At 42.2% G+C, this 14557-nt stretch overlaps 1 protein-coding gene across 1 annotated transcript in view; it reads left to right on the top strand.

Moving 5' to 3' along the window:
• Positions 1 to 14557, top strand: part of LOC110503369 (kin of IRRE-like protein 3) — a 210945-nt gene that overhangs the window by 180522 nt on the left and 15866 nt on the right. The window contains exons 7-9 of the mRNA XM_036961432.2: positions 11058 to 11206; positions 11374 to 11501; positions 12115 to 12241. Of these exons, the coding sequence (XP_036817327.1) occupies positions 11058 to 11206; positions 11374 to 11501; positions 12115 to 12241 (404 nt within the window). The remainder of the gene's footprint in view (positions 1 to 11057; positions 11207 to 11373; positions 11502 to 12114; positions 12242 to 14557) is intronic.

Below are 14557 nucleotides of genomic sequence, written 5' to 3'. Positions count from 1 at the left end.
AAGTCGGAAGTTTACATACACCGTAGCCAAGTACATTTAAACTTAAATTCCTAGTAAAAATTATCTGTTTTAGGTCAGTTAGGATCACCACTTTTTTTTAAGAATGTGAAATGTCAGAATAATAGTAGAGATAATTAATTATTTCAGCTTTTATTTCTTTCATCACATTCTCAATGGGTCAGAAGTTTACATGATACCAAATACAAACTGAGTGTATTGTCCTAAAATTGTTTAACTTGGGTCAAACATTTTGGGTAGCCTTCCACAAGCCTCCCACAATAATTTGGGTGAATGTTGGCCCATTCCTCCTGACAGAGCTGGTGTGAGTCAGGTTTGTAGGCCTCATTCCTTCTGACAGAGCTGGTGTAACTGAGTCAGGTTTGTAGGCCTCATTCCTCCTGACAGAGCTGGTATAACTGAGTCAGGTTTGTAGGCCTCATTCCTCCTGACAGAGCTGGTGTAACTGAGTCAGGTTTGTAGGCCTCTTTGCTCGCACATGCTTTTTCAGTTCTGCCCACAAATTTTCTATAGGATTGAGGTCAGGGCTTTGTGATGGCCACTGCAATACCTTGACTTTGTTGTCAGGTTATGTCTATATAGGACTCGTTAAACTGTGGATATAGATACTTTTGTACCTGTTTCCTCCAGCATCTTCACAAGGTCCTTTACTGTTGTTCTGGGATTGATTTGCACTTTTCGCACCAAAGTACATTCATCTCAAGTAGACAGAACGCGTCTCCTTCCTGAGCGGTATGACGGCTGCGTGGTCCAAATGTGTTTATACTTGCGTACTATTGTTTGTACAGATGAACGTGGTACCTTCAGGTGTAATGAAATTGCTCCCAAGGATGAATCAGAAGCTTCTAAAGCCATGACATCGTTTTCTGGAATTTTCCAAGCTGTTTAAAGGCACAGTCAATTTAGTGTATGTAAACTTCTGACCCACTGAAATTGTGATGCAGTGAGATATAACTGTAATAACCTCTCTGTAAACAATTGTTGGAAAAATACTTGTGTCATGCACAAAGTAGATGTCCTAACCGACTTGCCAAAACTATAGTTTGTTAACATGACATTTGTGGAGTGGTTGTAAAACAAGTTTTAATGACTCCAACCTAAGTGTATGTAAACTTCTGATTTCAATTCTTCTTATGCTGTACATGCACAACTAATGTCTGTCTGTCTGTCTGTCTGTCTGTCTGTCTGTCTGTCTGTCTGTCTGTCTGTCTGTCTGTCTGTCTGTCTGTCTGTCTGTCTGTCTGTCTGTCTGTCTGTCTGTCTGTCTGTCTGTCTGTCTGTCTGTCTGTCTGTCTGTCTGTCTGTCTGTCTCCACCCCTCTCTTATGATTGTCTGTATCAGATTATTTTCACTCTGAACTTGGTTCCTTGAGAAGACTTTGAACATGCTGTCTGGGAATTTTACTCTAAACTCCATTAGTAGTCTCTAAATGAGAAATGTATCATAGCAAATTATTTGTGGGCCAGACATCCTGCATTATGCAATACCCCATAATGAGAAAGAAAAACACTGAAACAAACTTCATATGATATAAAAAGGTCCTCTCTGATAGATGTTGCTTATAGCAACACTTCAGTGTTGATGGTATTAATCACTGTCAGAGAATTCTTATGATGCCATGACACTATTAAATCTCTTGTCGATTTGGAAAATATTCACAGAGAGCTATACTGAGGAAAATCTAATGACAAATGTCCGTTGAAATTACTTCCCAGTCATGTACTTAGAGGCTAATAAATGCATTGACTTGCATGGCTTTTGTTTTGAGATATGTTGTCTACATACCCTGAAGATAGATACACTACGGGGAGTGGGAGAACAGCTGGTATTGTGTTGTATCTGATGAGGTTGTCAAGGTTACAAGGTCTCATGTTAAAAGGGCGACATGTGAGTTAGAGTACTGAAGGAGGGCTAGTGGACATTTGTGTGGAAGGAGTGGGTTGATCTTATGAACCTACGCTGAACCCTTGTCTTATTCTATTTCGCAACACTTTTTGAATTCTGCCTGACAACTGCAAGCACACATTAAGAGACTTGATTTGGAGCACTGAGTTTTTCAATTCTCACCAGAAACATGAGATAGAAGTTATTTACTCTCATGAAATCTCACTTAGTCCTTGAAGAGGTGTAATGCCAAGGTGATTTGTCAAGACATGCTTTTCTGTGTGGGTTTTAAAACCAAGGGAAGAATAAGTGGAACAAAATCAATAGCGAAGGGAATTACCTGGCCGACATTGAGTATGAAGCTGTATTGGGAAATGAAATGGATCTACAACACACTCACAGGTGGCAAAACAGACATTCCTTTGATGGATTCTGCCCTTTAAAAAAACAGATATCAAAGCAAACAAGACTTGTGTTTGACTGTACAGCTATACACCAAAGGCAGGTCTTCTGCTACCATCACTGTGGAAATCAGTCTCTATTGTAGTGGGACCCAGATCATGTCTTCATTGAGATGACTTTTCGTTTGGCATGGAAAACCATGGGAGAATGGATTGAAAGAAGGAGAGGGGTAGAACTTCAGGCTGAAATAGGCACTCTCTAGAAGGATTTCACTAGTGTTAGCATCCAATACCACTTTGAGTTGAGTCAATTTGCATCTGAACCCACACTTCACTTCTGTTCGGAGGACTGTGAAATATATAACCTTTTTCTAATATGCAACAGTGAAGATTCATTTCTGATTCATTTTAACACATGTTCTCATGAAGAACAATAGGTTATTTTATCTCCAGTCTGCCTCAGTCCACATGGGGTAGTGTTGGACTGTTTCTGTCTCCCAGGGAGAGCTCTCTACTGGGGAGTTGACTGAGGAGAACTCCCCTTGTCCCCCGGAGAGAGTTACAGCAGTGCAGAGCAGGGAGCTAGCGGTGTGGTGTGACCGTTAGTCAGCTCTAATACACCCTGTCTCTGGAGATCAGATATGGAACAAGGACAGGGCAGGCCTTAGAGTGATGGCCTCTCTGCCAATCTCCCCAGCCCGCCACTCTGCCATCCCATTCTCCACTTCAATAAGCACTTCACACACAGACAGAGCCAAGGTAGCAGAGGAGGAGTCAATGACATGGTGATTTCTATTCTCCATGATCTGCTGTGATTCGCCGGTCTAAGAATCTTGCTTACAAAAGCGAATGGAGAGCACTAACCCTGAGACAGATATCTCTCAGGCAGAGCCAGAACTCTAACTCCTGGGGGGAGAACATGTGTCTCAGGGATAGTGCTGAGTAGAGCACAGGCATAGAAAGACGCCTGAGCGGAGTTCCCATTTATATTTTTCAGGGAAATGGAAGTTAAGTTTAAAATACTGTATCTCTGAAGACCGGATGTTAATGTTTTTTGGCGAATTCGCATATTCTAGATATGGAGGGAAGTACTGTTGGAAGTAAGTTTGTGTTTTGATCTGAGTGTGTTAGTGTGAATAGAGGAATCGTAAAACAATAGAGCTGTTATGGAATCTTCATTACCTAATGGAAGCAGAAGGGGCAATCAAAATACATCATATTCAAATATACAAAGCTTTTTTTTCGCTACTCAAAGCAGAGGAGCTCCAGAGAGGGACACGACAGAAGAGGAGTTTCAGGTCCCTCGTCTGCACATTCTACCACGCGACAACAAACACATCCCTCTCCACACCCACCAAACACCATCACTAATTCTCCCCCCAGTTTAACAATTATGATGTTGTTGCTCGTTTCTAGATTTTTTTTTGTCAGTTCTATCATCTACCTTTTCCTAGTCTGTGTCTCTGAGGCAGCTAATGAAGAAGTTTTACATCATGGCATTTTCCGTCAAGTTGTCTGTGGGCACCGCCACTGTTTGTTTTCCCCTGTGACTGGCTTTGTGCCACCCAGTGCATCCAGTCGACAAGGAGGACAGCGAGAGAGAAAAAAACAACAAAGCAACAGGCAAAGCAAATGAAATCCATCTTGTCTACACTGCTGGCATAAACACTTTGGCTGTACACACTATCTTGACTGGTGCCATGCCACTAATGCCAGTAATGTTTTAAATATATACATACAGTACCAGTCAAAAGATTTGACACACCAACTAATTCAAGAGTTTTTCTAGATTTTTACTATTTTCTACTCATTCAAGGGTTTTTCTTTATTTTACTATTTTCTACATTGTAGAATAATAGTGAAGACATCAAAACTGTGAAATAATACATACGGAATCATGTAGTAAACAAAAAAGTGTTAAACAAATCAAAATATATTTTATATTTTATATTCTTCAAAGTAGCCACTCTTTGCCTTGATGACAGCTTTGCACACTTAGCAATCTCTCAACCAGCTTCAACTGGAATGCTTTTCCAACAGTCTTGAATGAGTTTCCACATATGCTTAGCACTTGTTGGCTGCTTTTTCTTCACTCTGCGGTACAACTCATCCCAAACCATCTCAATTGGGTTGAGATCGGGTGAATGTGGAGGCTGTGGTAGCCATGCTGGTTAAGTGTGCCTTGAATTCTAAATAAATAATAGACAGTGTCACCAGCAAAGTAAACACACACCATCACACCTCCTCGTCCATGCTTCACGGTGGGAACCACACACACGGAGATCATCCGTTCACCTACTCAGCTTCTCACAAAGACACGGCCGTTGGAACCATAAATCGCAAACTTGAACTCATCAGACCAAAGGACAGATTTTCATCAGTCTAATATCCATTGCTTGTGTTTCTTGGCCCAAGCAAGTCTCTTTTTTTATTGGTGTCCTTTAGTAGTGGTTTCTTTGCAGCAATTCGACCATGAAGGCCTGATTCATGCAGTCTCCTCTAAACAGTTGATGTTGAGAAGTGTCTGTACTTCAACTCTGTGAAGCATTTATTTGGGCTGCAATTTCTGAGTCTGGTAACTCTAATGAACGTATCCTCTGTAGCAGAGGTAACTCTGGGTCTTCCTTTCCTGTGGCGGTCCTCACGAGAGCCAGTTTCATCATAGTGCTTGATGGTTTTTGTGACTGCACTTGAAAATTCTTCCAAAGTTTTTAACATTTTCCGGATTGACTGACCTTCATGTCTTAAAGTAATGGTGGACTGTTGTTTTTCTTTTCTTATTTGAGCTGTTCTTGCCATAATATGGATTTTGGTATTTTACCAAATAGGGCTATCTTCTGTAAACCACCCCTACCTTGTCAGAACACAACTGATTGGCTGGAACGCATGAAGAAGCATTGAAATTCCTCAAATTAACTTTTAACAAGGCACACCTGTTAATTGAAATGCATTCCAGTTGACTATCTAATGAAGCTGGTTGATAGAATGCCAAGAGTGTGCCAAGCTGTCATCAAGGCAAAGGGTGGCTACTTTGAAGAATCTCAAATATAAAATATATTTAGATATTTTTAACAGTTTTTTGCTTACAGCATGATTCTATGTGTGTTATTTCATAGTTTTGAGGTCTTCACTATTATTCTAGAATGTAGAAAATAGTCAAAATAATGAAAAACCCTTGAATGAGTAGGCGTGTCCAAACTTTTGACTGGTACTGTATATATATGTTTTACCTTCATTTAACTAGGCAAGTCAGTTAAGAACACATTCTTATTTACAATGACAGCCTACCAAAAGGCAAAAGGCCTCCTGCGGGGACAGGGGCTGGGATAAAACATTAAAATACAGGACAAAACACTCATCACGACAAGAGAGACACCACAACACTACATAAAGAGAGACCTAAGACAACAACATAGCATGGCAGCAACACATGACAACACAGCATGGTAGCAAAACAACATGGCATCAGCACAACATGGCGGCAGCAGCACAAAATATAGTATAACATTATTGGGCACCGACGAAAGGACAAAGGGCAAGAAGGTAGAGACAACAATACATCACCCGAGGTTAGCCGCAACTGGGAAGGTACAACACTGATGTTCTACCATGCTGTGATTTCGTTGTCAGGCGAACAGACGTCCTGGTTTTATTTGAATTGCAAGGCACCAAACTGACAGTCACATCATCTCTGCTCATGTCCCCTTCCTCATGGCAGACAGTATATTGAAATGTCATTCACAATGTTTTGAAACTATAGACAATGTTTTTGTTCTCCCTGCTAATATTTGGCATTTTGTCATATTATGTCAAACAAAGATACATTTCTGTGTAATTTCATAGACACATTTCATTCAAGAAACATCAGGGTGCGATTTGATCAAAGCATCGTTATGAAAGTCTCTACTTTCCATTGAAATAAGTATTTTGATATATTCAACATTATGAAAATTCAAATGAGCAACATAATCTGTGCCGTGGTGTACTTAACCATGCCGATAATAATAATCATTTATTTTATATGTTAATGACATAGATAGCTGTTTAATTTGATTTAATTCAGTTTACCATTGCTATCCCCTTAATCATATCAGTGAGAGAGAACAAGGTTGTTCTTTCTTTGGTACACACTGATTTCACTGTTATTGCCACACACACACACACACACACACACACACACACACACACACACACACACACACACACACACACACACACCCTGAGGCATATACCTGACTTGCACCTCATAGTGTGACCTAAATCCCTGAATAGGTCCCGGTGGTAAGTGAGCTGTTGAGTAAGTTCTCGCTGGCCACTCTGCCCTCCCAGAGGAGATGCAGGTGTCTGATGGATGCAGAGCTGGCTATGTTTAGACTCTCTTGGATGGGGACCAGCACACCAGCGGATCTCTCACACTCCCTGCAGGCACTAGCATTCTGTCTCTGCTCTCTCTGCACTGTGGACCTCCCAGCCCTGGCAGCCTCACACTCCCTGCAGGCACTAGCATTCTGTCTCTGCTCTCTCTGCATTGTGGACCTCCCAGCACTTGCAGCCTCACAATCCAATTGGGAGAGACCTGCTGGACAACTTCTGTGCTTCACTCACTGTAACTCCTCCAGTACTCTAGCGACCATACACTCTCAGTCACAGCCTGTGGAGAGTCATTCATCATCCGACACTGAGATTCAGAGGGCATTGATGATCGTTGTCATCACCAGCACATTTACTGACATTGTCTAGTAAATTCTTATCTAATATTCATAGACAGTGTGTTGTGAGATTTAGAAACCATCATCATCATTATTATAGTCATTATCATTATCTTTTATTATATATTTTGTGTACAGAATTGTTTTCTTGAGGGACAATACCTACAGAACGTTGTGTGTAGCTTACTGCAACTGTAATAATACCTTTTCCTAAATCCAGCACATTCTCCTCCTGGATCAATTACATAAGGAAGGGACAGATGAGCCAAGCATACCCATCTGCCTTCACAGGTGTCCCTGTGCATATTAAGCTGACAGTGCTCTAAGTGACTTCATCTTTCACACAGTGAAAAACTTGCTCCTACAGTGTGGAAACATAGTCTCCTCGGCAGCACAATGTGCAGCAGAGAATATCAACTGGAGCCAATTAGAAAGGTGCTTCACTTCACTTGCTGAATGAATGAGGTCTATTCTCATTTAAATTAAACTACTCCTATCAAGCATGGACCAAGGCTTCACTCATGGCTAACAAATGAGTCCCTTATCCCTGGAATACTGCAAGTTCCCGATCCCTGGAATACTGCACAGTGCACCCTGTGCTCTTGGGTGTGAAAATGGATCCATGTTTTGTGACAGCTAGAAGTTCAAAGGTTATCTTCGCCCATATCAGCATACAAACACATCTCTGTCTGGGTAAGGTGAGAGGTTTAGGAGAATATAGAGTTGTATGTCCCAAAATACCTGTAAATGTTCCAGAGAAGAAGCCCCATACATCCACTCATGCCTTTGCTCACTTTAATAAATGGTCCCTGTCTCCCACAGCAACAGGGAACCATCCGGTATGGCATGCTGAGCAAGACAGAAGTGATGACATAAGAAAAGTATTAACCCAGCAGTTGAGAGAAAACATCCCTCTGACAGATGCCTCCAACACAAACGGATGTTCTTCGCCCAATCCTGTGTCAATTGATTAACATCAGGTGCCTTTATGTGCATACAGTATGTGTCAGCCGGCATCATCAGTGGGTACTGTCGCGTTTTTGGCATCATTAAACTGAAGACTTATTTTTATCAAATAAATTCTCTGTAATTATTATTACGTGATTAAACTAACTTAATCATGTAAATGTAAATAACTAGGAAGTCAGGGCACCAAGGAAAATATTTAAATTACAAAGTTATAATTTTCCTAATATAACTTTCAGATATTTTAATATCTGATCAATTACTCTCCTGATTACTGAATTATTATTTACCTCACGTTAGTCTCATTCCAAATGTCGTAAATTGTTGGCTATCTGCACGAACCCAGTCTTCACTATGAATCATCCATACATCAATTGTCTTAAATCATGTATTTACTAACTAAATAATCACAGGAATGCATAAACAAACCAACAGTAGATATAGTTAAAAGGAAAATATAGCGGAGTTTCCCTAGTGGGATAAACCGGTATTGCAGCTTGGTGGACAAAAGGGAAGTGGGGGTCACTGAGATAAAAGACACTACAAAGTTGATAATTATAACAATTGAAATGCGGGAATAATTTTAATCAATATATATATATTTACGCTCAGTGTGTTGTTGTGATCTCTGTTGGAAAGTTTGCATCTGTTGGAGAGTTTGTCCACCCTCTTTCTCTCTGTGGTGGTTAGAATAGATAGTTCAGATTAACATTCAGCAATGTTGTTTCGGCGGTTGTCGGTCTTCGCATTCAATGTACCGAATTCCTAGCTGCAGACTAGTAATTAGTATCAAAGATTTGTTCTTATTCTGTCGGTATCGATAGTCTCAGAGTTTAACCACGTGGTATGGTTAAGAGATTCAGCAATCTACTCAAACCTTAACTCCCTCTGTGATGAGGTACTGGTCTGAAACCTTAGCCCTCTCGTGGTTATCGAGGTAAGCTGGTCTGAAGATAAATTCCCAAAGTGGGGGTTATAATCGGAAGAGCAGAATGCGGCTGTCCCATGACACCAGATCAATGTCTGTATTCATGGGGCGGGCTAATCATTTAGTTAAACTCCAAAGGGAATTGGAGTTTCCTTCATTAAACAGTTTAAAATCACATTTCATAATTTCACAAATAGTTTCATCTTACTCATTCATTTTATACAACAATTAGATGCAAGCCCCACAACTGAGACTCTTGTATTAACAGGGTTATGGTAATGTGGCTGTATTGTCTCTCATGAGTTTCACAAAATTGTACAAAATGGACCAGTTCATAGCTAGCTACTTCACCGACTGTTTATACATTCTCCAGAACATGAATATTGTTTATTTCTCAAGTTCTGTGAGGAAGAATAAGTTCCTTTGTTCTCTCTATTAAAACTCTCTCATATACTATGGCCATGAGGAGAGAACTCCTCAAGGAATAATATGACCTGCCTAACAGAGCCTGGTGTAGGGTGAAGAGAGAGAGGGGGATGGTGCAGAGAGAGGGGGATGGTGCTCGCTGTACCCAAGAGGGCAACATCATGACACTACCATACAGTACGTGTCAGCTGGCATCATTGGGGGGGACTCTACCATACAGTACATGTCAGCCGGGCATCTTTAGGGGTACTCTACCATACAGTACGTGTCAACCGGGCATCTTTAGGGGTACTCTACCATACAGTACGTGTCTGCCGGCATCATTGGGGGTACTCTACCATACAGTACGTGTCTGCCGGCATCATTGGGGGTACTCTACCATACAGTACGTGTCTGCCGGCATCATTGGGGGTACTCTACCATACAGTACGTGTCTGCCGGCATCATTGGGGGGACTCTACCATACAGTACGTGTCTGCCGGCATCATTGGGGGGGACTCTACCATACAGTATGTGTCTGCCGGCATCATTGGGGGGACTCTACCATACGGTACGTGTCAGCCGGCATCTTTAGGGGGGACTCTACCATACAGTACGTGTCTGCCGGCATCATTGGGGGGACTCTACCATACAGTACGTGTCTGCCGGCATCATTGGGGGGGACTCTACCATACAGTATGTGTCTGCCGGCATCATTGGGGGGACTCTACCATACGGTACGTGTCAGCCGGCATCTTTAGGGGGGACTCTACCATACAGTACGTGTCTGCCGGCATCATTGGGGGGACTCTACCATACAGTACGTGTCTGCCGGCATCATTGGGGGGGACTCTACCATACAGTACGTGTCTGCCGGCATCATTGGGGGGGACTCTACCATACAGTACGTGTCTGCCGGCATCATTGGGGGGGACTCTACCATACAGTACGTGTCAACCGGGCATCTTTAGGGGTACTCTACCATACAGTACGTGTCAACCGGGCATTCTTTAGGGGTACTCTACCATACAGTACGTGTCAACCGGGCATCTTTAGGGGTACTTTACCATACAGTACGTGTCTGCCGGCATCATTGGGGGGGACTCTACCATACAGTACGTGTCAGACAGGCATCTTTAGGGGGGACTCTACCATACAGTAAAAATCAGCTGGCATCGTCAGGAGGGACTCTACCTATTTGTCATTTTGTGATTAGTTTGTCTAAGCCACTCTGCTCTCTGTTCTGCTCCGCTCGTCATAATGAAGAACGTGCTGTCTGCTCCCCCAGTCACTGAGATGCTTGTGACGTCACAGCATGAATGGCTGCCACAAAAACATGATGAAGCCAGCAGACAGCCTGCACAGGAATGATTTATTCAGAGAACAATGTGACATTGACAGGGAGGGAGAGAAACTGTCTTAATGTTTTATCCCACCCTCTTCTCGCCTCATCCTCCCATCATTCAGACAAATGCCATCCTCCCTCACTGATGACCGGAACTGAAACATTATAAATCAGAAGCAACCCATTCTTCATACTGGTCTGGTGCTAGTACAAATTGTCTTTCCACTGCAGGTATTCTGTGCCCTCAGCAGAGTATTTCCTGACCACCATTAACCAGGCGACCATAGGTCAATGTTAAGGTCAAAGCAAGTTGCAAATAACAGTTTCTTATCAGATCACCCCTCTCATGCAAGGTCTCCTCTCTCTCACTCTCACTCTCTGTGTATTGCCCTTTGCTACAGGTGGGCCAAAGGGGGCAACGTGATCAAGGAGTTCTCTGGGGACACTTATGAGGTCATTGTGGACCACTCCTTCTTCACTGAGCCTGTCTCCTGTGAGGTCACCAACCCTCTGGGCAGCACCAACATCAGCCGCAACGTCGACGTCTACTGTGAGTGCTACTAATGTGTTGCTCTTTCTGTGGTGATGTCCAGTCAACGTTATGCATCCTATTTAGATTATAGACATTCTGTATCTGACCGTAAATAGAGTATTCTGTTGTGCTGCTGGTGGTGTATATACTAGATGCTGACTGGGTGGCTCTCTGTGTTCTGGCAGTTGGTCCACGCATGGCTGCAGAGCCCCAGTCCTTACAGGTGGATCTGGGGTCTGATGCTGTGTTCAACTGTGCCTGGACTGGAAACCCCTCCCTCACAATCGTCTGGATGAAGAGGGGCTCTGGAGTGGTATGTATTTCCATATTCAATGTCTTTCACCATTCATTGTATGTGTTTTGACTAGGTGCAATACACTATAGATTGGAACAATCAGGTTAGCCAATGCATTCAATGTCATTTACTTTATAGTGATATATTTTCCACAACCACGCTCATATCATGCTGGCCACAGCAGTAACTTCATTAATTATTCTATTTGAAAACGTAAAATATCTAACACTATAGGTGATTCAGGTTTCATGTGACCAAGCAGTGCCCTTTGAGCTTAAATCAGTTTTTTTCAAAGTCTCATTAGTCAAAAAATCCAGAGAAAGCTAGCGGTTCAGGCTCGTTAGTGCCCCTGCTCCCTGAATCCTGGCTGGAGATGTGTTGAGGTGAGCATAGGGGCATGCAATTGATCTGCCAGCCAGGCTCATTCCTCAACTCCGTATACGTCAACCATCAGAGCCTGGAGATCAAAACCGCCCCTCTCTCATGTGAGCCTGGTCCCAAATTGGATTTTAATAATAGAAGAGAGTTGGCCTATAAGTCGTTAAGAGGAGCCCGGGCTACTATGTGCTGCCTCAAACGTGAAGGTGACCTCTTGCTGCTAATTCAGTGAACCTTAACCTCCGTGTGGCAGGTACTAAGCAATGAGAACATCCTGACACTCAAGGCTGTGAGGCAGGAAGATGCTGGGAAATATGTGTGCCGTGCCGTGGTCCCGCGAGTCGGCGCCGGGGAGAAGGAGGTTTCTCTCACCGTCAACGGTAAGTGTCATGCAGGTGAGGAATGTTTTGGGAGGTTTGGGGGTCACATCTGCTAAGAAGAAAGTAATTTGTCACTGGTTTACACACGAAAACACATCTTCGCACCAAGGACTCTCCAACATTGCAGTGAAAGGAGAAAGTTTGCCATTTGGGCCTCAGTCTGTCCAGGTATTTAAGCTCTGAATAAATCTTTGTGGTGAGGCCATCTCTCAATGTATTTACGATAGAAGAAGGGTTCAAATTCAGCTCTGCAGACATCTCTGCTACAGTGTAGTAGACTACAGCAGAGAGATTCACAGCATCATTGAAACTTCAAGCATAGTAACAGATGCGATAAAATTAATTTCCTTTACACTTTATTTTCCATTATGTTTCATCAGTCCTTATTAAAAAAGACACAGGGATGGATGGATAAATATAGCTAGCACATCCAGGATGTAGCCTTATGTTCCTTAAGACAGGAAATGTGCTTTAATGCAGATTAGATTCGGAAGGAGGCGTTTTCAGGCAGTGACTGACTAATGAATGTCGGGGAATGGAATGGTGGGAGACCCGGCAACTCTCAGACAAATGACTTCATTAACACCGCTTGGTATTCACAGAGCGCGCATTAGCGTTGCGGCAGCCTTTAGTGGCAGAATTGACACGTTCTTTAAAGGATTTTTTCTCACCACGTCCGTTTGCATGGGTGATAGATAGAAGAAAGGATGTTGAGATAAATGTTTAGCTGAGGTATTGTCCTCAACAATATATTGGATATCTTGAACGCAAACGTACAATGTCTGTCGTTAGCGGCGTTGCTGCTAGATTGGGACTGAATATACATCAAGTACCAAACATGACTTATTTTCAAACTTGTACAGTAGCTGTGCAAAAGATAATGACATGTATGCCCCCTTCGGCATTGGATTGCAACCACTAGTGTGTGCTGTGAGATCCTTTTCTATCTATCGCCTAGTTCTGTTCAGGATCAGAGCTCCACTAGTATGGAGCAAAGTCATTCCTAATTAACATCTTAACAGTTTTGCTTCATCCCAGCTTCAATTTGTACTGTCTGGACTAGTAAACAAAATCTCTGTTCATGTTTATTTTTCCATTTCATGTGTTCTTTCTTTTATGTACTACTATCTATGGGGATTGCATAACTTCTGTATACAACACTATACAAAGAGAATATACATTGTTTTCATAAAGACAATATGATAACAGAACTCATAGGACACTCATCATGAAAAATAACAACGCGGAAAATGTTTACATGGTCTCTGTAGACTTCAGTCAAGTGTTACCCACTTCTTCATTGGTCTTTGACTTCTCTTTTATTTTGTTATGTTCTCCTGTTCTTCTGCCCCTCTTGCCTCACGGCCTGAATCTGTCTCAGACATTATTAAAAAGCCACATAATTTTTTTACTTTTGAATCATTTAAATCCACGCTTTCTGAAAACCACAGAAGGGGTCCTCAGTCAAAATGTTCACATTTCTACCCTACCAAGTCCTCTCAGTGAATCCGATTGTCAAGCCGACAAAGTACAAACAGAGTCTTTGAAGTTGTAGCACGTGGAAAGGACTCTCTGACGGTTTGCTGCTTGATTGTTTTAAGTTGTCGTCTTTATGGCAGATGAAGCTTCATCCTTCTCAGCCCTCATCAACCTGCAGTCTTTGACATCCAATAGGAACCATTTGGCTCTGACAGTGGGAGAAAGTCATGAATGATGACCTTGCATTTTGGGAGACTGCCTTGATCATGTGTCAGAAAGACTGAGGAATACTCAAGAGTATATGCTCAGTGTGGGGGAGTGTGTGTGTATGTGTTTGATGTTTTGCTATTTGCTTCCCGTCGCTTATGCCTGGATCATTTTACCCAAACAATTAAAATCCATGTGTTTAGAATTTGTCAATATGTTCTTTCCTCCATTGCATGTCAATGACTCCCACTGTGCAGCAACACAGACAAGAGAATCCTCTCCTTCCCTGGGGACTGGTGTAATTTAATTGTAATCAAACAGCTAGCAGGGGAGGCAGTTTATGTTGAAGTCACTAATGGATACATATTGCTCACCCTAGTTTAACATCCTCACACAGTCAGTCTGAGCTTCAATATTTGTTTGAGTGAAGTTATTGTGTTGTGCTTATTCTTTTGATCGTATGTTCAATGCATCCTGATACATTTTACGCACACAGGGAAGAAAAACTAGTAGGTATATGTGTGAATATATGCATGAGATTGGTGGGGTGCCTGTGTTTTTGTCTCTATCAAAGAACATTTATATAATATATATTATATTTGAATGAGTGTTGGTTCGTAGAGGTTTGAG

This window comes from Oncorhynchus mykiss, chromosome 24 (assembly GCF_057628025.1).
Source record: "Oncorhynchus mykiss isolate SJ-2025 chromosome 24, ASM5762802v1, whole genome shotgun sequence".
NCBI classification, from domain to species: Eukaryota; Metazoa; Chordata; class Actinopteri; order Salmoniformes; family Salmonidae; genus Oncorhynchus; species Oncorhynchus mykiss.
This window is presented reverse-complemented; position numbering and strand designations above follow the sequence as displayed.